Source organism: Besnoitia besnoiti, chromosome I (assembly GCF_002563875.1).
Source record: "Besnoitia besnoiti strain Bb-Ger1 chromosome I, whole genome shotgun sequence".
In the NCBI taxonomy this organism is placed as follows: domain Eukaryota; phylum Apicomplexa; class Conoidasida; order Eucoccidiorida; family Sarcocystidae; genus Besnoitia; species Besnoitia besnoiti.
Window position 1 is genome coordinate 4,050,708 of NC_042356.1, and position 21,793 is coordinate 4,072,500.

A 21,793-nucleotide genomic window follows, 5' to 3' on the forward strand; every position below is an offset into this window, starting at 1 on the left:
ACACCGGTGTTTTGTCCACTTGGTCGCGTGCGTGCAGAACAGGAGCCGGCGCGTGTGATGGTGGAGAGGCACTCTCTGCGACGTGTGGCTCCATGTGCCAAGAAAGACCCTCGTCGGCTGAAGTGAACTGAAGAATGGGCACAGTGCCTTGAACCTGCCACGGGGCCTGGTTCTCGGGCCTATCCCTCTGTCTCTCTGATCCATCGACAACAGTCGAGTGCAGCAACACCATAACTACCACAACGCCGCACCCGTGGAAATGTATCCACGTAGGACGAAGCATAGTCAAGCCTTTCATGAGGATCGACAAGACGTCTCCGGCCTGCCTGTGGGCCACCGCTGCATTCGCGCGGTTGCCTGTCGATGTTTCCCGATACGGCTTCCACCTTCGGAACGTGCGCGCTCAGAATCCGGCTCATCATTCCAAACCGCCAACCGCTAGGCATGAGTTTTTGAAATTTGAACATGTATGTGAAAGATAGTGCTGCCTGCATCCAGAAGATGGTTCCTGATACGTCCTACACGCAGAGACCAACAAACGGGCACACGTCGAGAGACTGCCTCTTTGTGATGGCATGCCGTTTGCATGCCACCGCTTGCATCTCTGCAGCCAGGTGATGCTTCATGTGATGCCGACAGATTCCTCAACAATGGGGAGCTTCGGAGATCCCTCGCTGTCGTCTCCCTCACACCAACGCAGTTTGCTGCTGTTTCCTGCCGTGACAACAGTGAGGCACGCCAAGCCAAACCTTTGAGATGAGCTTCTCTCTGCACCCGAGGCGCCAGAGCCAACAATGACGTGAATATAGACGATTGGCAGCCGGGAGCAGGCGACGGAATACGGGGAAAACACCGAAGCACTGGGACCATTTACCAGCACCGGGCTACTGGTAGGTGCTCCATGAGAGAGCCTATGCAGACGTCCCCTCAATACGCCGGTTGTAGCGCGAACTGAGACACGCCGGTCCTCTTGAAACCCCAAGCAAACCCGTATTCGTGACCCAAACCTCATTGTTACTGCGCCCGTCTGATGCATCCGTCTGCATCATGAAGAGAATGCACGTACTGGCAGCGGCGTCGCTCGTCCCCGGCATATGTCCAAAGCGATCGCTATGGTTCACGGCTTGGTAAAGTATTCCAGCACGGTCCTGCCACCAGTTGATGACTATGTAGCTCCGGCACGGTCATGGGTAACATGGAGACATTCTCCTTGAGCCCTCACGGGCCGATCGTTATCGTGCGTCTGCATTTGGTTGGGTGCGCCTCCTACTGGATGCGTGTCCCCAATTCACTGGAACTAAGCTGCGCCGCTTGACGGCCCATGCAAATCAGTCGAGCCCCGCTGCGCTCCTCGCGTCCGTGGCGGGTTCGCTGTCACACTTCTGCCATTGCGCGTCTCTGGAAGAGAAGACAGGATCCAAAACAGTCGAGAACTGAATGAGAAGCTAGGGGAGTCGAAATGCCGCACGTTAGTGGGCACCCCCAACGTTTTGCGCAGAAGCAGACTCGGCACTGACAAAGAGGGGAGAGAGAGTGTGTCACGCGTCAAGGAAGCGGAAGTGCTAAGTAACTCCGGCGGCCGCTGCGCAAACAGCGCGGGGGTAAGCGAACACCAGCTGGGCATCCCCCGCGACAACAACGTACGCGATACCCCCTTGGGCGAAGGACCCCAGCAGCCTACCACACCAAGGGATCAGGTGCCACGACCTGTTTCGAAGCCACTTGACACAGCTACTATTCTCGACAGTTCCCACGGCCATAACAGTGCGTCACCAAAGAAATGCCGGTTTCGATGTCGTGCATAAAAGGCTGTCTACGCTAGCTTGGCTACGACAGCACTTTCAAAAGCAAAGCGGCCTTGGAAGCGGAGCATTCGGTGTGAAACTGCAGAGAAGGGCGACCAAACATTCGCCGGTCGGGGGTTGCCCGCGACCGTCCTGCGGAGCTGCACACAAACAGTGCCCCCCCCCCCCCCCCCCCCCCCCCCCCTTTGCCGATCATTTAGATGCCGTACCGCACGGCGGCAACACTTCTGCACCGGTGTTTGCAACGTGGGGTCGCATCTGCTGGTGGACTGCTGTGCCTTGAAAAAAGAAAGACACCGGTCGCGAGCCGTGCGACAGTGAGGCCGCAACTGTGCGGCACACGCTGAAGGCACAGCAACACCGCCGCCCACGGGCACTGCTCGCTCGAGCTCATCAGATCTCTTCCGCGAGGAGGCACGGCCTCGGTACGTGCGGTAGCAACTGCGGTTTTGCGAAAGTACGCGAAACGCGGACGTATCCTTGGAGTTCAGTTCCGCGCGTGCATAAGGGCTAGCCCGATAGGCCTGGAGAATAAACGCGGACAACTGTCTCATAAATACCAGACGCGCGACGCCTAAGCTGTTTGTGTGTACCCATGACATTTACTGTTCTGGCGAATCCTCACTCATCGCGCCCCTGCGCGGCGCGCTGTAAGGTCTTTTTATAGGTTAAAGGGACAAGTCGGGAACACGCGCTTTGGCGTATCTTCACGCGGCGGCGCCTCGGCTCGCCGTCGGACAGAGCCCCGTCGTCGGCTTCATAAGGAGCAACTGCGCAAGTGTACGTATTTATAACCGTTTCTTGGGAAGCCAAAGTTTACTCGACTCCCTGCATGTCTGCACCGCGGGGCTGCCGAATCGCTCATGACGACTGAGACGCTCCAGGCTCATGGACTTCGGCCAACCGCAGAAGGAACGCCGGCTCCAATACGCGGCGTCTTGGGTGCCTCCATGACATCTCTGTGAGGTAGGGTCAGGCACAGCTGCACACTGCTACGTTGTGTGTAGGCACCCGATCAACGCCCGACGTCAGAGCGTCAGCGGCGCTACTCAGTACAGATGACTATTTCTTGCGAGCCCAAGGGATACTCGACTCTCGGCGTGTTTGTACCCTGGGGCTGCCAATTTCCGGCTCCAGGCACTTGCTCGCTGTTGCAAAGTTCACTATCGCGCTCGCTCCTGTTCACTGTCACGTGTTCGGTTTACTCGTTTGCCTCGTTTCCCTTCAGCAACGGGATGCCTACCCATGCGTGACGAACTGCAACCCACAAAGCCACGTTCACGTCCATGTACCTTGGAAGCTGTCGCCCGCTCACGGACTGAGATTTGCTCAAACCCGCCTCACTGGGATTCCGAGGTCGCGTGAACCGCCGCAGGTGCGCACAGTCTGACACCAGATGCACGTTTCCACACCCTTGCTCTCAAGCGTTTCTTTTCAAAATAGCTCCTCGTCAGCTCCGCCGCGTGACGCGGTTCAGGGGCTTCTCGTTATGAGCTTCAGCGTCCCGTTCCTCGGCTTCTGTTGACACTTGTGATGGGCTCGTCGTCGGTCCGTGTGCCAAGGGCGGCGCGGCCTTCAGATATCTGTCGTTGCATGCCTTCGGCGCCGCAGGAAACATCTTGTGGTCGTCCTGTTCCCGCGTCGCCTCCTCCGGGGCCGTGCGCGCCGGGTTAGTTTGTAGTCGCGGCGAGCGCCGCGGCACGCGAGGCGCTGCGGTGTCCGTGCGCCTGGCGCGGCGTTTCTCGGTTGAGGCTTCGGTTTTCTCTTCTTGTTGCCTCGCGCCTTCCGCTTGAGCGCGGCTGCAGTCGTCCGCCCCGCGTTCGGCGTCGCCGCTGCTCTCTTCGCCTTCACCGTCTCCGTCGAGTGGCGCCGCAGGGGCACACAGCGGAGGCAGCTGTGACAACTCTTCTGCTGACGGCGGTCGCTGCAGCGGCCCGCGGGCACCACCCTGGAAGCGTGTGCACGGAAGGAAGCGTCGGCCGCGCGCATTGCGTGCTCTCGAATCGCCCTGCACGCCGCGCCTTCCTGTCTCAGCCTGGCTCTTATCCGCTGCGTCCTCGTCCTCCTTCACCGCATGTGCCGCGCTCGCTTCACGCCTCGCCGCGTCCTCGCCCCCTCGCCGTGAGAGTTCCCCTTCTCGACTCAGTCCGGATGCCGTCGCTCGTTCCCCTCTGGCTTTCGTCTCCCCTGTGGGATCGGCGGCTGTCGCGCCGGATCCGCGTGACCGCTCCGCTCCCTGCTCTTTAGCATTGCCCCTCTGCGTGCCTTGATACTCGGCGCGTTCAACCGGCAGCTGCCTCTCGGCCGCTGGCCCCTTTGCACGCCTTCTCACTCTGGATCGCGACTCAACTCGCGCAGGCACAACGGCCTCGCCAGGCGACGCCTCACGCGAAGAGGCGACCCCCTGGACCTGCGCAGAGAGGGTTAAGCACGTGGACGGCGAGCCAAAGGAGGCGAGCAGAGACACGAGGCCACTCACAGAAGCGGAGCCCTGAGCACACGCCGCAGGAGGCAACGCGCAGGGATCTCGGGAGGAAATTGCGGACGCGTCGGCGCAGGGGTCTGACGAGCCGCTTGCTGCCGTGGCCTGAAAACGACACAGAAAGGCGCCACAAACAATACATGCCCCGCGGCCGAACGGAGGGGGCCGCGTGCGGTGCCGCAGCCTTCAGCGCGACATAGGCACCAATACACGCCAACACCACAGCAATGCGCAGCAAGCAAAAAAGATCTCACGGCTGTGAGAACGATTCCTTCGTTTTCTCCCCTGCTTTGCTGTAACCTCCCACCAGAGATCGGTTCCTCTACGAAAACAGGGGCAGTCAAGCGCCATATATGCCTGTTCGTGTTCAGTCAGGCGCAATGACCGCCTCGGCCGACGGCAGACAGACGCTGGGAGGGAGGCGAGTGCTGAGGGACGCTTCAGCCGCGGCGCGGAGACAAGGCTGCAATTCAGAGCGTCTAGACAACAGTCCCCGCCGCCCACACCCGAATCTTCAGATGCACTTCCACGAGGCCGGCGCGCACACACGGGCAAATAAATTGATACATGCCCGACTACTTAGATGGATGCACACGCACTCACGAACCTCGAGACGTCGCGGTTACACACACAGCACAGCGCGCCTTCGACGCAATGGAAAAGTGCTCAGTCGCCATGAGGAAACAGGAGTAGAGCCGACTGAACACGTCATCGGTAGAGGGGACGAATGGCTGAGTACCACCTCCCTAGGCTCCGCCGTTTGTGTGTGGGACGAAGTGAATGCCTTCTGTGATTTCAAGCCGGTTCCTGCCCGCTCTCGGGCGTCGTGTCACCTTCGACTCTTCGCCTCTCACCTTCGAATTCCCCTTTTACTTAGGAGACTGATGCAGTGAAAAAAAGGATATGAAGGCTCGCGCGGTCTCCTGGCTTTATCTGCTTGGCACGGCGCCTCTCTCTGCATGCCTAACTGCCCATGTGCATTTCTGCTTCCATCTCAACTGAGCCCCTGGCGCGCATCCTAGGCGCCTCGTTCCCCTTCGTCTGCGCCCTACGCACTACAAGTATCTTTAGGCACTTTTCTCTCCGCTCGTTCCTCTCTTCGTCCGTCTCCAGGCGACCCGCGCTGCATCAGTTTGACGCCACACAGTGTCGCCGTGGGGGCGAGGGGACCCTCCAACGCCGTTTGCCTTTGTTCGGCGCCTCCGCTTCTGGGGCCTCCCTTCGGTCTCTCGAGAACGCCTGTTTTTATTTCGTAGACGTATCGGACCTCTCCCGTTTCGTGCGCTCGGTTCCAGCCTTCTCAACGCGTCTTCTCGTCTCTGTCGACATCCCTTCAGCAGGCCTGGCGCCCGTGCATCGTGGCCTGCTCTCGGCAGTCTCGCGCCGTTCATCTCCGGTTTCAGTGTCGCTTGCAAAGATACTATACCCTACACCCTTCGTCACTCAGTCCCGCCCCCACTTCACCTTCCCAATCCATCGTAGCTGATTTTCTGTTGGAAGAAAGTCAGCCCTTAGGGGTGCGCAACTGGTGAATTCTAGCATCCTTCTGGTAGCGCGTCACACTTGACTGTATGAAGAGTGTTTCCAGGATTTTTGGTTTGAGGAAATTAGAGTGTTTCAAGCAGGCTTGCCGCCTTGAACACGGCTCGCGCAGTCGGTCTGCTTTCGCATCGTCTGTCGCTGCGTGGCCGTACGTCTCTCCAGCCTTCCCTCTCGCGCAAGCGCCCTTCTAACTGCTTGATTCAGATGATACAACTGCTTTTTACGTCAGTCTCAGCCCCGCCTAACATTCCCTCTCCCTCACCGCTTTTCGCGTGGCCTGCGCCTCCCGTCGTCGCTCCGCGAGTCGGGCCGCACACGCAGCTGCAAAGTCCTCAGGGTCCTCCAGCTCGACGACGTTTCTGAAGCCTCGGGGACGCGCGGCACGTGACGGATTTCTGCGCCGTCTCCCCTCATGCAACACAGCTGTCTCTTCGTCCGTGGCATCCCTCCGCGTCTCGCGTCCCTCCGTCTCCTCGCCTTCGCGTCCCTCTCGCGCTTCGCCATTCCGCTGAGGGCCGCCTCTGCTCGCGGTCGCCGTCCTCGGCGCCTCCGCCCCGCCGCGCTTGCCTGCACCGGAACGCTCCTTCTCGCTTCCAATCTCCTTCGCGTCTTCCTTTCTTCCATCCGGTGCCGGTGCTTCAGTCCGCCTGCCCTGCAGTGAATTTCGCCCTGCAAGGCGCGGCCGCGAAGCCACCGCCTCATCCTCGATTTCTGATCCAGCCCGAGGCTCTCGCGCCAATCGCTGGGGAGACGGTGTCTCTGCGGTGTCTGTCTCGGATCTTCGCTCTGACTCGCCGCCGCTGGCTCTTTTTTTCAGGCTCCGCTCTCCCTTCCGCCCCCCGCCTGCGAGGTCGTTGGCCTCTTCTTCCGAAGAGGAGAAGGGCACAAACGAGGCGTCGGCCTCTTCGCCTTCGTCCTGATCGTAGCGCCTCGAGAGCCACACAGCCTCGCGCGTGAGCCGCGGCCTGCTTGGCACCCTCGCAGGCCTCGCCGTCCCTAAGGCGCGCCTGACGACCGACCACCACGGCCGTCCGGTCGCCGCGGCCGCCTCCGGGTCGCGACGGGCCCTTGGGCGGCTCCCGACAGTCCCCGCAGAAAGCGCAGCGCAGATGTTGCCGCCCTCACTCCCTCCGAAGCTCGAGAGGCTTGTGAAGCTGCGCGCCAGGCCGCCAGCTTCGCTGGGCGCGACAGACCCTAAACCCTCCTCCGTCGCCAAGGTGGTGCTGCAGGTGGGGCGGGGGCCGCCGCGCGTTCTCCAGGAGGACGGCGAGAGCGAAAATGATGAGAAAAACGGGAGGAACAGCGAAGTGTGTGTGGGTGCCTCGCCCACGCCTGCTCGCTGGGCACGTGGTCCAGAGCTCCGTTCGGAGATACTCTCAAACAGCGCCTCTTCCTGAGGCAAGGAGGCGAATGACGACGGGGAGAAACTACCAGCAGCTGTGCGGTAACTGGCTGTGCGACACGACGCGAAGAGAACCGTCTCCTCTCCGTGCGCGTCGGAGCGATGTCTGCCGGCGGCGCCCGCCGCCGGTTGTGGCAGCGTCGAGGACGAGCTCGCTAAGAAGCCAGAGACTCCGCGAGAGAGGACAGAAGGCGCGACGGTCCCGTGAGGGAGCACGACGTGCGAAGGTGGAGAGCAGGAGACTGATGAAGGGGAAAACCAATGGGGAGGCGAGAGAGAAGTCGGGGATGAAGCGGAAGAAAACGAGGGCGGCGGAGGGGGCGTCGTGTAAAAGGAAGACGGCGAACCCGAAGAAGCGTTGGACGGCGCGGAACCCGTAGCGGGCTGGGGGGTTTGTGCAGCCACAGCCGCCACTCCGCACGTTTGATCCCACAACATCTGTAGCGAGGCCGCCTCGCGGAGTTCCTCTTCGGTCGCTTGCTCGCCTCTTCGGAGCTTCGGCAGCATTCTCTCGCAGAATCCCATAAGGCGCGCATGCACAACCTTTTGCTTGTCCAGCCGCATGTGAAGCTCGTCAACCACGTGTTGAACGCCGCCTGAACTCTGTGGCACTGCGTCGCGCCCGCCCCCTACACGTTGGCTTTCCACTCGAGGCGCAAATCGCGGAGGGCCGTGCAACGTGAGCCGAGCCGAGCCGCCCAGACACGCCTTCGCGTCTCCATCACCGCGACTCGCAGGCCGGCGCGGATGCGAGAGAGCATTGCCCCCTGGGGCCTGAGGATACCCAAAATGCGCCGGCAGATATGTGCGCTGCAGCGGGTTCGAGCCCGGAGCGCCGGTGTCTACAGGCAGACGCAACCCGACTGCGCCATCCCCTGCGGCGTCACGCGTGGCCTTTACCGTGCAGGTGAGTGCAGTCTCCGCGGCTAACGCGGCTGCGGTTGAGCGCTGGCGTAGAGCCTGGCGGACGCCTTGCATTTCCGCTTAAAGCTTTTTCATCTCCTCGCGAAGCAAGTCCTCCGCCGTCTTGTGGAGAAGCGCGCGGTGCAGCCAAATCGCAACCGCCGCCGAGGTGTATACACACCTTAGCCAGAAGGCGACAGCTTCGATGTCTTCCAGAGAGGGGTCGTCCCAAGCGCGTTTGTGTTTCTCGAAAAATGGCGTCTCTCTCCCCGCCTGGATCTCGTTGTCGTCGCCCGCGAGGAGCAGGCGAATGAGGCCAGCTGCGAGGTCCGTTCCCTGGAGATACTTGAGGCGGAGAAACAGGAGCGCGCTCAGGCCCCACTTCCGCGCCGCCACCTCGGCACTGGCGAGCAAGAGGAGGAGGGTGAACAGGGAGAGGCGCGCGCCCTGGAGCCGCACGTGGGCGGTGAAGACCAAGGAGAGCAGCAGCGCGAACAGGTAGAAGAAGAAGGTCTGCGCGCTGCCGACGGCATCAGCCAAGTAGCGGTGGAAGCTGCGGATCTGGTGAAGCGCCGCGAAGACGTCTTGCATGCCGTGCTGGAGATTCTGCAGCAGATGCGTCACCTGCCAGCCACCCTCCAGCTGCTGCCTCTGAATCGCGTGCATCTCTTCCAAGTTCCGCGCCTGAGCTCGCAGGTGAGATGCCACCGCGCCCGACGCGACAGCCAGGCGAGTGACCGTCTCGTCGCTCCGCCGCTGCCACTCCGCGCTGTGCAGGAAAAAGCAGATGTTGTCTGACACGCACAAGACGCGCAAACGCTCACCACGACTCAACGAACACACCGCCAGCTCGCGAAAACGAAGGCGGAAGGATGAGGCAGGCCGACGCCAGCGAACACTGCACGCCGCCTCCGCGCAGACGCACGTACAACGGGAACTGAACGGCGCCTGCGGCTTGGCAACTCAAGTGAAACCCCGCGTGCGAGCGGGAGGACTACCAAACCCGCCAGCGACCCCCGCGACTGAATTCAGAGCGCGCTCGCCGCCCTCTGCCACGAGCGCCCAGGCGAAGACAGGTCAAGTGAAAGACGGTTTTCCCTGAAGTTCGAACACAGGCGCACTGCCGAGTGGAGGCATCGCCGCGCCCACTGGACAGACGCGAGGCACTGGCTACACGTGCAGAGGCTGACCCCGGCGAGGCCTCGCGGCGGGGTATCGCGGGGGGGCTCGGCTTGTGTCTGCGGTGTGGCTTTCCGGCCGTACTCTCGCGTGTAGGGTGCTTCAGCTTGTCCCGCTCGATACTGTGTTTAACCCGCTAGTCTCTCCGAGTGCAGCTTCTCTTTCTGTTCCTTGCAGTCTGTCGTGCCTGCGTCTACCGCGTTTCTTTCTTGCTGCGTTTCAGCCCGCATTCTGTGCAGGCCTGTCGGGTGTGAGCAGCGCAAAGACGCGCAACTGTCCGCTGCTCTCACGCGCTGGCTGTGCCTCGCCTCCGCGTTCTGTTTCCTTTCGCTTCGCTTCTGCCTCAGCAGACCCTCACCTATGTGATTGATCTGTTCGCGGACAAGCGCGAAGGTCCCAAAGTCCATGGAGCGTGCGTGTTGGCATCCCACGACAACTCGCTGCCGCAGCGCCTCGCACGACTCCATGAGGCTTTTCAGCGTCGCGGCCTCGCCGACATTCCTGTCCCCACGCCCCGTGTCAGACAGCGCCAAAAGCAAGCGGCGTGAGGCCTGCATGTGGAGGTCGTCGGTCTGCGCCTCCTCTTCGCTTTCTCGGGGCAGGCTGCGGCTCCGCCCCGGCAAGCCCGACCCCGCAGGTGCGTGCCTCGCACCTCGCCTCGCCTCCGCCTGCTCACCTTGACTCTCGACTGAAGCAGCGAAGGATGCCGAGGGAGACGGCTGCTGTCGTGCACTGGAGTTCGCTGCGTCTACCTCGTCGTTCCCGCTGCCTTGGATGCGCAGAGCTTCCTCAAAGCCCCCTGCACGATGCTCGAGGCGGAGCGTGAGAAACGCCTCCAGAGTCAAACACGGGTTCTCAAGCCGCGGCGCTCCCTGCCTGCGCTCTGTCGCCTCGCGCCGCGCATCCGCGGCAGTGCCGGCTTGGCGATCGCCCCCTCCCTCGATTCCTTCTCTGCCTTCCGCTGCGTAGCTCTCCGGTCTCTGAGGAGGGTCGAGCGTTGCACCTGCTTCACTGCTGGCCCCGTTTTCCCGTTCGCGCGGCCTCGCCGCGTGGCCGCCCCCTCCGCCGCTTGCCGACCGACGCTCCCCCTCGACATCTTGCTGTCGCTCGGCTTTTCCTGTTTCGCCGCCGTCCCCAGAGCCTGCGCCGTCGGCCCTGGGCGGCATCAGCCAGGAGGCGGGAATCTCATCCGGCACGAGGTAGCAGCCCTGGCGCGCATTGGGGAAAGCCCGCCCGGTTCGGGTGTATATACACCGCGCGCGCAGCAGGGCAATGTACTCACGCGACGCCTCGCCTAGGCTGCTGCACGCCTGGGCACTCGGCAGACTCTGGAGAAGGTTGATTTCTCGCAGAACTTCTCGCCAGCAACTCTCGACGGCGCGGGCCCTGCTGCCGCCCTGGTGACGCGTCTCCTCTGCATCGCGCTGGAAGGCGTCGTAGGCTGCGCGGCCCTTCGCCACAGCTGACGGCGAAAAGGAAGACGGCGACGCAGATGCAAAGGGGGAATCGGAGGAGGAAAACCATGCCTCCTGGAGGGACAGATGGGCGGCAGTTGCAGCCGACACCACGCCGCGGGAGGCGAGTAGGAACCAACGAGCAGAAAAGAGTATGAATGGAATACGCGGAAGCACCCCTAGAGAAGAGGCATCCGCGCAAAGCGAACCCGGAACAGTCGAGCATGAGATGAGAAACATCAGGGTACCGAAGGCAACGGTGACGGAGTATCGCGGGAGGCGAGAACTCGAATGCAAGCCTCGTGGGCGTCTCAGAGTCGCCTCGAACTCGCAACAGCCTGCAACGATATTTCGTCGCGCGGCACCGACAGTTGAGAGGCTGTTTAGGGCTTCACTCTCGTGTTTGTCACAGGCACACATGCGGCGGGGATGCATTGAGGAGAGGCCGCGGCGGCCGTCTGTGGCCGTGGCTGCGCATTCCTTCGGGCGCTTTCGCGCTTGCGCAGGGAAGCAGAAGGAGTCAGAAGAGGTCGCCCGACCCCCTTGGTTTACCGCCATTTTTTCCCGTCACGCCTCTGAAGGGAGCACAACCGACGGCGCTCAAGGTGCAAGGCCCGCATCGGCAGTCCGCTAAGGACTGTTCGTACGCGTTCTTGCACCAGCGACCGGTGTCGCGGCGACAATGCGAGGCGCAGGCAACTCACTAAATCGGAATCGACGCGGTGACAGGGCTCTCTCTGCCGGCGGTCAGGCTGCGAATCTAGCGGGCCGTCGGGCGAGTGTGGAATACATGCTCGCTACGCTTGAGGAGCCACGAGGATTCAGCCATGGCAGCGCAGGGGTGAAAGAAGAACAGACAGCGACACAGGAAAAGCAACAGAAGCTGCCAACAGAAGCTGCAGGATTCGAACCCGAGACTGCGTCCGACACCAGCAGCAACTCGTCAGGCTCCACCCTGACATGAGCGCAAGCTGCGAATTATGTGGCACCCGTTAACTCAACAGACGGTCACAAGCGGCTGTACCGTGATGCTTGCACTCAAGAATCAGCAGTAAATGGTTCATGTAAGATAAAAAACACGCAGATTCGCTCGTTCGCGTCGGCATCAGTTTTTCAGTTGTGAGTCTTTCGCCGGGTTCCGCTGAGCGCGGACTTTTGAGGGGAACCCGCGAGAAAGTTCGAGATTTGAGGACTAGCTAGACCCGCAGGAGTACGTTTTAAATCGCAGGTGGCCAAACAAGACGAATAGACGTCGCCTTCAAGTATCTGTTTGTCTGCCCGTTTTTGAGAATGTGCGCAAAGCGCGTAAAGAGGCGCGGCGACTCAAGCGGGACAGAGCTCGTTTCCGGAGCTCGCCGCGAGCGGAGGTTTGATTCCCCCTTGCCTCGCTGAAATTTCCCAGTGAGAAGGTGGAAGTCTAAATCACTGCGACTTCTGTGCGCGTGTGAGGCGGCTCTCCGGGGGTGCTGCTACGCGCGTGGCGGTATACTTTCGCGTTTCGCAGATTTTATAGAGCAGACAGAGAGAGCGAGAGGGAGAGACGGACGCCCAGCACGGGGCACGGTGAAGCTGCCAGCAGAGTGCCCGAGCTGTTTCGCGCTTCGTTGTCTCACTCTGTGGTGCCCGCGCGCCGTCGTCAGATTTTCTTTCTTTTGCTGCGCTCGTCGAGCATTTCCTCTGAGCAGCCTCCGAGAGGATCGCTGTGCCTCAAAAAGGGGACAACTGCCTCTGGTCTCCCTAGCTAAATGCCTTTTAGACACAGGTGGCGCCTTCGTCCGCTTCGAGCGCCGGTCTGCAGATGCGCTGCAGGAGATAGGGTGTGCAGACACGCCGAGCGGCCCCTTAGGGGCGACTTTATTCGTTTTGACCAGAAAGACGGCACAGTTCGACTGTATTTTTGAGTAGGTTTGGGCACGGCCCTTCAGGATATCCTGAAGCCCGCCACTGGGAAGCCTTCTTGAAGCGTCTAGCGAGTACGAAAAATATGACGCCGTTCCAGTCTCCTTCCAGTCTCCACTGCTGCACACCCAACATTTTGCGCAAAGATTTTTCACGGGGCTGCGCGAGCGGAGGTGGACGTGTGCACTCTGTCTCTATGTCACCTTGGGAAACAGATCACAGGGAAAAGACGAAATATTCCTCTGTTCTCAGCAACGCGTCTTTTTTCCGATATCCGTGTTCGTTCCACACAGCGTCTCTTCAATTGCGCATCGCGCCTCCCGCGCAGTGAACCAACCGGTGCGTGTCTCGCGTCCCGTGAGTCACGTGTCTCGGCCGTCTCGCTGTCGCATTTCGCGCGTTTTCCACGCCCTCCTTCCCTGGCTGCCCATCCCTGCGTTATTCTCTCCTCTGTTGCTTCTCAGCTGCATCTGGCTTGGGCCGCCCTCCGCCGGCCCCGTGTTCAGCCATCGTTTTCTTCCTCTTCAGCCGTTGCGTTCCGCCCTTCCCTCTGCATCCCTGGCCTCCACGGCGTTCTGCCAGGTTTCCTGCGCGAGTTTTCTTCTTCCACGCGCGACGACGCGTGTCTGGTGCTGGGCTGGCGCCCCGCGACTTGCGCATCGCCGGCGAGTCTCTTCGCGGCCTCCTCGCGAGCCGCGTCCTGCATGTTTTCCTCGTGTCTCCGCCGCTCGGACGACACCATGGGGCGCGAGGCAGTCCCCCACACGACGCCTGCGGCCGCGGAGGCGCCCTGCGCGGGCGGCGCCCGGCCCCCTTCGTCTGCGCCCGCGTCTCCTGCCTCGCCGCGCCCGCCTGCGACTTTCGCGGCTTTGCTGGCTCCAGAGGTTGCGACCTCTTCGCCGACGCATGGGCAGTCTCACGGCGACGGCCCCGTGCCTGGCAAGCGCGGCGTGGGAGCGGGAGGCGACTCGCCGGCATCGCGGAAGCGCCATCGGCACGGTGACGACGTGCGCGAGAATCCCGTGGAGGCCGGAGGAAACCGCGAGGGATTCGCGCCCGAAGAGACACGCGAGAAGCCCGCCGCAGGCGAGGCACCGCCAGACCCTAAACCCTCACCAGAGGAGGGTGGCGACGACGCACAGAGCGCCGACCGCGCGGCGAATGGCGATAAGAAGGTGACCTTTTTCAACGCCGGCTCGCTCGGCGCCTTGCGACAGATTCAGGAAGAGCGCGACGAGGAAGACGAGGAGCCGCAGGAAGACCCCGCTTTAGTCGCGGAGGAATTCAACAACTGGAAGGTCAACACGAAGGTACTCTACGACCTCGTCATGAACACCACGCTTGAATGGCCTTCGCTCACCGTCCAGTGGCTGCCTGGACTCGCCAGCGGAATGTAAGAAAAAAACGCAAGCGGATTTCACAGTGCACACAGGTACACTGAAGACGCAGACAGACTCTTTCTTAGGCTAAAAGTATATGCACGAACACATACCACGTCTTATCGTGTACCTACACGATGTGCCGTCGGTGCGCGCCCGAGCTCGAGCGCTTTTCTCAACTCCGTCAGCGATCCCGGCGACCACCTGGGCGTACACTTGCCTTTCTGCGCATGAATATTCTTCTATCTGAACACAAGTAGCCGTGTGACGATAGCCAGCTTAAGCGCAAAGTCCTCTAGAAGGCAGGAACACATTTGGGACGTACCGGCGAACGTCGCGCTCCCCGTTTCCTTCCAGTACGCGGAGACCAATGTCACCACAGCGGCGTTAAACCCGTCCCACTGTACTCGGGTCCGTGCATACATGCATAGATAATATGGTGTAGGGTATATTTATACAGATATATATATATATATATATATATATGTTACATGCATGCCTGCATCCATATATATATATATATATATATATATATATATATATATATAGTCCATCGCCACTGTGAGGCTCCCAAGCTTGTTCTGGTGCCTGTCTCTTGTGCGTTTTTCAGGGTTGGCGACTCCTCCACCGTCCGCCAGAAACTGCTTCTGGGCACGCACACCAGTGGAGACGAAGGCAACTCGCTCCTCGTCGTCGAGGTGCGTGGCGAGAAGCTCCCCATGGGCTTTCGCCTGTGCTGCTGGGTCGACAGTGGCTGTCGTTTATGCATCACTGCACGTGTATGCGTTGTGTACGCATGGGTGTCCTTTCAGATGCGTCTGTAACTTGGTGTGCATGTGTCAGTCTGAGAGCCATTGACTCGTTCTTAGGCTCACCTGCATGTGTATGCGTACATATAGATACTTGTGTGCATATATCCGCGTACAGGTATATTTGCTTTCATAAACATATACATATGTATATATATGTATGTTTTGATATCCTGTGGCAGTGGAATGAAGGTGGGTGACTGTAGCCGTGAATTCTGTCGTACGCATGCAGTGATTTGCGCAGACATCCGTCGTTGCCCTCGTTTCTTTAGGTGTCGCTTCCATCGGCCCTCATCGAGGACGAGGCGTCTCGGACTTACGTAGAGCGACCTTCAGGTGCGTTTGAAGTTTCTTTGTGCGGCAATCGTCCGCCGGTTTTGTTTCATTCTCGTGGGTGGCACGTTCCTCTGCGTGCGTTCTTCCGGTGTGGGCGCCTCTGCGTCTTATCGTTGTGTTTCGCGGTCTTATTCTAGCCGAGCTGCCCCCTCCCTCCGCGTGTTCTGTCTCTCTTTTTTCGCGTTTTCGCTTCCGTCTCGTTTTTTACTTGGCTCCCTTTCGCAATGTCGGCCTCCTGCGTCGCTACACTCCATCCGCCCTCGTACTCTCTGCCTTCACGTCATCTTCGGCGTCCAGCTCTTCCAGGTTTCTGTGGATGCCGCTCCTCCTCTGTTGTCCCCGGTGCCTCCACGCGGCTGTCTGAGCGTTCCTGCCCTTTTTTCGGCAGCTGATCTCTTGTCGCTCCGCTTCCAGGCGCGGTGTTTCTGCAGACTACGACGGCTTCAGCTTTGGCAGGACGCCCTGCAAGTTCAAAACGGTCAAGAGCTTCGCGCACGAGGGAGAAGTCAACTGGTGAGGAGAAAAGAGGGCACGCGCGGGATTTCGTCGCGCCGCCGAGAAGACAGAATACGACGCGGCCTCGCACTAGTCCTTCAAACGTAGCACGCCTCGCGGACAGACGATCGCTGTAGCCCCTGAGACCGTGGAGGGGAGCCGCGCTGCAGGAACGGCTAGACGGCACATCGCAGAGCGACAGCCGTGGCACGACAACTCACCCGAGAGCGAGATGCAAGCTGGAAAGAGGCTGCGTGTGAATCATTCTCGCTTGGCCCAATGTGCGCCAGGCGCGCGGGTCATGCGCCGCCCCGCCTTTCCTTTTCTCTTTCCGCGACGAGTGTCGTCAGCGTTCACGAGCTTTTTACAATTTTGAGTCGCTTCGCAACTGCGTGTGCCCGGTCTGCAGCGCGCGGTGCATGCCGCAGAACCCCGACATCGTGGCCACAATGGGTCCTGACGGCTTCGGTGAGTCGAGAAAGCAAAGAGAGTCCTAGTGAATCGCTGCTTCGCGGGCCTGCGCCGCTCATTCCGGTGCGGAGGCAACACACGTTCAGCCTGTCGCGAGCGCTCAGGCACTCAGAAAAACAACGTGGAAGAGGAGAGGACTTTGGGTTCTGCCGGTTGCTGGACCCGCGGACGGGGCGAGCCCGCCAGTGAGCGTCGAGGGCGCGCGCGTCTCCCACACCGGCCACCCGCGCGAAGCAGATGCGCCTGCGCATCCCCATAGGGTCTTGTTAAAGGCCGGGAGGCACGCGTTCAGATAATGCTCTTCGGCAGGCGATGGAGCAAGTGGCCGCTGCCTGAAAAAGCTGCCGTTCTACGACTGCGAATGCGAGGCGACGTGGCGGGGCTGATCTCACCTCGTGTGCCAAGATCGAAGACGCGGTCCCCTCTGTCTGCTGTTCGCTGCGTCTCGATTTGCCGTCGGCGTTTCTATGTGTTTTGTTCTCAGTCAACATATACGACATCACCATGGCCTCCGCCTTCTCAGCCGGCTCGCTTCTGAAGCTCGCCGCCCACACCGCTGACGGGTAGGGGGAGGAGGGTGTGAGCGCGCGTCTGCGTGGCGGCGTCCCCGTCTCTGTGAGGACGCTTCCTCTCCCGTGTTCGTTCAGCTTCGCTTCTGGTAAGGTCAATGAGCCTACCTCCGTGAACATGTGCTTCGTTTCTCTCTAGAGCTAACTCATGAGCGCACCGATAAGCCTGCGCGACGGCAGACTGGGCTGTGGACGTCTTCCGCGTCGACCCCGTCCGCCCCCTGCGCTGCCGGGCTCCACACAATTCTCTCTCTGCGGTTGCTCTTTCCCTCGCCTCTCCTCGGGTTGCCTGTGCATCATGAGGCTGGCCGTCGACTGCCCAGCCTTGGAGCTTCGGCGGAATCTCTGTTTGCTTTTTCAGATTCGGTTTGGCCTGGAATCTCTCGCGCGAGGGACTTCTGGCGTCCACGTCGAACGCCGGCTCCATTTGCCTCCATGACATTACTGCAGCGTCCCTCGCCGCCGCCAGAGACGCAGGTAATCGTGACAACACAGCGCTGCGACAGGGCGATGAGGCTCGCGCCCTCTTTCCTCTGCATGAATTCATCCCGCCGGTCGCATCTTCGCCGTACCGGGCGCGCAGCCGACGGTCGCGTGGCATGCGTGGAAAACGTCTCTGGCTTCGTGGCGAGCGACACTCTCTCCGCCGACAGCGCCCACGCGAGGGCGCATGGGGGGGGATCGCGGTAAACCCTCAAACCTAATCGTCGCTACTCAGTCTCTGCTTGAGAGTCGAGGCTGCGTATGGCCATGCAGCCAGGTGCGTGGTGGTGGCCCCCGCAAGAATGTGTCACTGACTTGTCTGCGCGTCTGTTTTTTCGCCTTCAGGCGAGTTGGCCCCGGCCGCAGGATCGCCTCTCCGCACCTTCCAGTGTACGGACACCGCAGTGAACGACTGCTGCTGGGTCGCCGGCGAGGCAGACCTCCTCGCAACGTGCGCAGACGACGGCGTTGTCAGCCTGTAAGCGCGCACGCATAAAGCGACGAGAAAGCGGTGTCACGGTCGCCCAATGCATGCCGCGAGCGGTGACGTGATTCACTTGTGGCAGAATGGAGCCCTAAGCGGCGCCGTTCAGCGTGCGCAACCCTCCCGCCTCCATGTCGGTCTACGCGAGAGCGACAAGCAAATGCAGCGCCATGCAACGAAATATGTCCATATATATATATATATCTGTATAAACACACATATATATATATGTTTATATGCATATCCATGCCTCAGCATGACGCGTGGTCCGCATGCGTGAGTCTTTGCGGGGCTGGGCTGGTTGGCTGGGACTCGCATCTGCGGGAGGCCCCAGGTTTGTCGCATGCGCCGTTTGTCCTGCCTTGCATCGACCATGTCCCTGCGTGACCACGTATCGATATTTTTGTTTTATGTATACATATACATCTCTATACTTGTGTAGTGGTTCGCTGGAGATACAAATGTGAGACGCTTCGTTCACGCGTAGGGTGCTGGCGATTGGGCGTCAACGTGCAGTGGAGGTTTGCGAAGTTGAATCAGCGGGCACGTGGATGCAGGGGCACGTACACCTCTGAAACGGATTCTTGCATGCTTGTTTTTTCGCCCTCAGATGGGACTCGCGCGAGCGGAGCTCGACTTTCCCCGCCGTTCTGGTGAGAATCAAATATTGCCCCGTTTGCTTCTTTCAAGAAGCACGGTGCCGACATCAGATCACTGAAAGCAGTGCGTATGCGGTCCGATGCTTGATGAGCATTTATTAACTCTGATAAAATTCGTTGGTGCCATTGATAGAAAGACAAGTATTAAACGCGTTATGTTGTTCGCGCACTGTGCCGCGCTCGCGCGTAGGGGATGCGCGCGCAGGCTCAGTGTGTGTGCGAGGAAGAGCTGAGCGTCTGCAGCAGCGCGAGTGGCGACGTGTTTCTGTCGTGGTTTTGCTTCCATTTTTCAGCTGAAGGCCTCGGAAAAGGATCTCGTGACGTGCATTTGCGCAGACGAGAACCAGCCCTTCACGCTGGTGTGCGGCGACAACCACGGGGTAAGCGAGGGCACCGATTGGTTTTTTCTTTCCATGCCTCGCGTCCGGGCAGCGCCCGCTGCGGCGTTGACTCGTGCGCATCCCTGCCGCTCCCTCCGTCGCCTTCTTGGCGCACACGTTCGTTTTCTCGCGGACTTATGCATCTCATCCACCTGTTCGTCTTCGCCGTCTCCTCGCCTCGTTCGGTAGACTGCCGACCTCGCTGTCTGGCGTTCTCTATCGCCTAGCTGGCACCGTTCAGCGCGGCTGCGTTGCCCAGCCTGTCACGTTCCCGCCGCTGGGAGTGCGCGCGACCCCTGCGGCCGCCTGTGCCTTTGTGGCTCGCGCCGGTTGCGTGGCGCGGCTCGCCTGCGAGCCTTCCGCACTCGTTAGAAGAGGCGCGCCTTTGCACACGACCCCCTGCACATGCGCACCGGCTCTAGATGTCTCGTGCACCCCTGCGACCTGGTTTACCGCTTGCCAGACACCACGTTTCTCGGGGTACTACCGCAGAACGAGGCGTCGAGAACGCGACGTTCGAGGTCGTTGAACCCGAAGCGGTCCATGGCGCTAGAGGTGGAGGGATTATACTCGCGCCTGTGCGTTCGTTGTTGTTTTTCGTCCTCTCAGAATCTGCGGGTTCTCGACAGGCGGCGCGGCGACCGACCGGTTCATGTGATCGATGCGGCGCACCAGGGCGAAGTGACACGCGTGGCCTTTTCGCCGGTGCAGTCGGGGCTTCTCGCATCGGCCAGCCGCGACCGCTTCGTCTCTCTGTGGGACTTGAAGCGCGTTGGCGAGGAGCAGTCTGAAGAGGACGCGGAGGACGGGCCGCCGGAACTCCTGGTACGCGACAGGACCCCGGCGCGCCAGCTGCCGCCGCTCTGAATCGGAGGCGCGTGGGCTCACCCCGACGCGAGCCATTGGGGCCTGACAGCTTCCCCGCAATCTCCCTGCGTTTTTCGAGGCATGAACAACTCAAGGTGATGTGCGCGTGACTCGCAGACGGATAAGGCTGACATTGTGTTCATCGACTTCAACCGCGAACACAGCCGCCGAGACAGTTGGGGCGCCGCCTGCGTCGAGCGGCTGTTCAGAGGCAAAAGAGAGCCGGCATAACTTCTGAAAGACGCGCGTGTGTGTAGAGAAGGCACTAAGGCCTGACGTGCGGGTTTCTTTGTCCGTTCAGTTTTCTCACGGTGGGCACCTGGCCGCAGTCAGCGACGTCGCGTGGAACCGAGAAGGGCATGACGCACTCGACAAGGTACGTATGGGGCCTCAGAGCGCCCTGTCACTCGGCGCCGATGTTGCTTAGGCCGAGAGCTGTTCACTTTCGTCATCGCCGCGTGTATTCGCTTTGAACTAGGCATCTACCGATCGCGGAGCGTTCAGACAAAGGCAGCAGCTACGTATCCCATAATAATAAGGATGCAGGGCCTGCGGATGCGCGGCTTGCCCCTGCGGCGACTATTCACTCGCAACGACGAGGGAGCATCATCATTGAGGTTTTAGTTTTTTCTTTGGGTGCGGGGTTGGGCGCCTCCTCAGGTCGTCGCGTCCGTCGGCGAAGACAACCGACTCCAAATTTGGCAGCTGGTAAGAAGACTTCTGACTGCAGCCTGTGACCCCGATAAGCAATCCAGAACTGTATAAACAGGTCAAATACACACAGACATTATAGTTTACAAAATACTTAGGATGACTTCGGTGATGAGATAAAAGAACGCACCGCGCAGCGACGTCCAGGTAGCGCATGACCGCGCGGACGCACCTGCTGCCCCTCGGCTGTCTGTCTGCGTGTGGCACCTTCAGAAGCACTCTGTCTTCTTCTGCGACGATGAGGAGAACGAAGAGAACGATGACGACGACGTCGAGTGAAGCACACGCCAGCTTCTTCCCTATAGAGTCATGCGCCGAGGGATGCCGTCTAGCTCCGCATCGACCTGCTCACGAGAACCTGCTCCGCATCGGCCTGCTCAGGAAAATCTCCTGCCTTGTGCAGATGCAGGTACCTATGTGTTCATACATACATACACGTATACATATGTACATACACGTATATGTATATATATATGTACTTATATATATGTGTATATATAGATATATTTACATGCGTATGGCCGAACTGGGACATGGCGACGAGGCTGTTTCAGGCTGGGCACGTGCCTGGCTGGATTGGTCTGAGCGCTGGGCGCTTTCCTCTTGTCGCATGCAATTCCGATTCGTGGAAAAAAAACTGTTTCCTCTGTAAGTCGTGAGCGCGGCGCCTCTGTCGTCGGGTGTGCGCCCTCACCCCGAGAAGACCTGTCTCAAAACGTTACTGTGTCGCGTGCGGCGGATACCGCTCAAGGCGAAGAGAACTTTTTGTCAAATTGGGTTTATGGAAAGCCTAGATTCCCATGTTTGAAGGACAAACCCGTGAAACAACTAGAACACGAGTCCGGCTGCCTACCCTTCGAGCGACGGGGTTCAGACCCAGTCGCAGCCGGGCGTCTAGGAAAAGCCAGCCAACTGCACATGCGAGAGTTGCGTCACAAGACTCTCAGTTCTCAGCATTCGCCTAGACGAGGAACCGCCTGCGTGGCCGCCACAGTCGAGTGCGCTTCACCCAGCCCTTAGGTTTCACCTCTTCATTCACCTATTTATCTGTTACATATGTATATTTATGTATTTAAGTATAGATGTATGTATAAATAAATATATTTATGTAATAGGTATTTCATGCAGCAGGAGCGGTAAAGCTATACATGGATAGAGCATATCACCAAATGCGAAAGCGAGCCGTTTCTCCATCTCGAACCAGATTTCAGACCAGGGGACTCCTTTCCTGTAGTTCGAGCAGACTGCCACAGAGGGCCACTGCGAAAGTTTGCTTCAGCGCCACGTGCACGCTGACAGCGGCTGTTTCGGCTCGCTGCTTTGTTTTCGCACAAGCCGCATGCCTCTTTAACCGCAGCTGCAAAACTCATTCGTGTGTCTGAGGCGTAGTAGGCGTCTGGCCTCCTAGGCACAGCGGGGAGCTTTGTGAACAGCGCCAACAGAATCGTGTTATATGCGGCCCTCTGACGCGCTGTGTGACTGAA

At 59.9% G+C, this 21,793-nt stretch overlaps 3 protein-coding genes across 3 annotated transcripts; 1 reads left to right on the top strand and 2 right to left on the bottom strand.

The window, feature by feature from the left end:
• Positions 1–3,255: 3,255 nt before the first annotated feature.
• On the bottom strand, positions 3,256–7,795 carry BESB_005900 (uncharacterized protein; the record flags this gene model as incomplete). The annotated part of the gene is made up of 2 exons (XM_029359345.1): positions 3,256–4,392; positions 6,092–7,795. 2 exons carry the CDS (start codon positions 7,793–7,795, stop codon positions 3,256–3,258), a joined length of 2,841 nt encoding a protein of 946 aa, XP_029222258.1.
• Positions 7,796–8,215: 420 nt separating this feature from the next.
• On the bottom strand, positions 8,216–11,325 carry BESB_005910 (uncharacterized protein; the record flags this gene model as incomplete). Its single annotated transcript, XM_029359346.1, has 2 exons — positions 8,216–8,928; positions 9,672–11,325. The coding sequence occupies 2 exons, from the start codon at positions 11,323–11,325 to the stop codon at positions 8,216–8,218; spliced, it is 2,367 nt and encodes a 788-aa protein (XP_029222259.1).
• A 2,081-nt stretch (positions 11,326–13,406) lies between these two features.
• On the top strand, positions 13,407–20,588 carry BESB_005920 (RbAp46; the record flags this gene model as incomplete). The annotated part of the gene is made up of 14 exons (XM_029359347.1): positions 13,407–14,059; positions 14,656–14,743; positions 15,127–15,190; positions 15,622–15,703; positions 16,095–16,153; positions 16,641–16,719; positions 17,087–17,202; positions 17,554–17,686; positions 18,303–18,345; positions 18,645–18,731; positions 19,341–19,556; positions 19,900–19,974; positions 20,259–20,306; positions 20,523–20,588. 14 exons carry the CDS (start codon positions 13,407–13,409, stop codon positions 20,586–20,588), a joined length of 1,809 nt encoding a protein of 602 aa, XP_029222260.1.
• Positions 20,589–21,793: the final 1,205 nt, after the last annotated feature.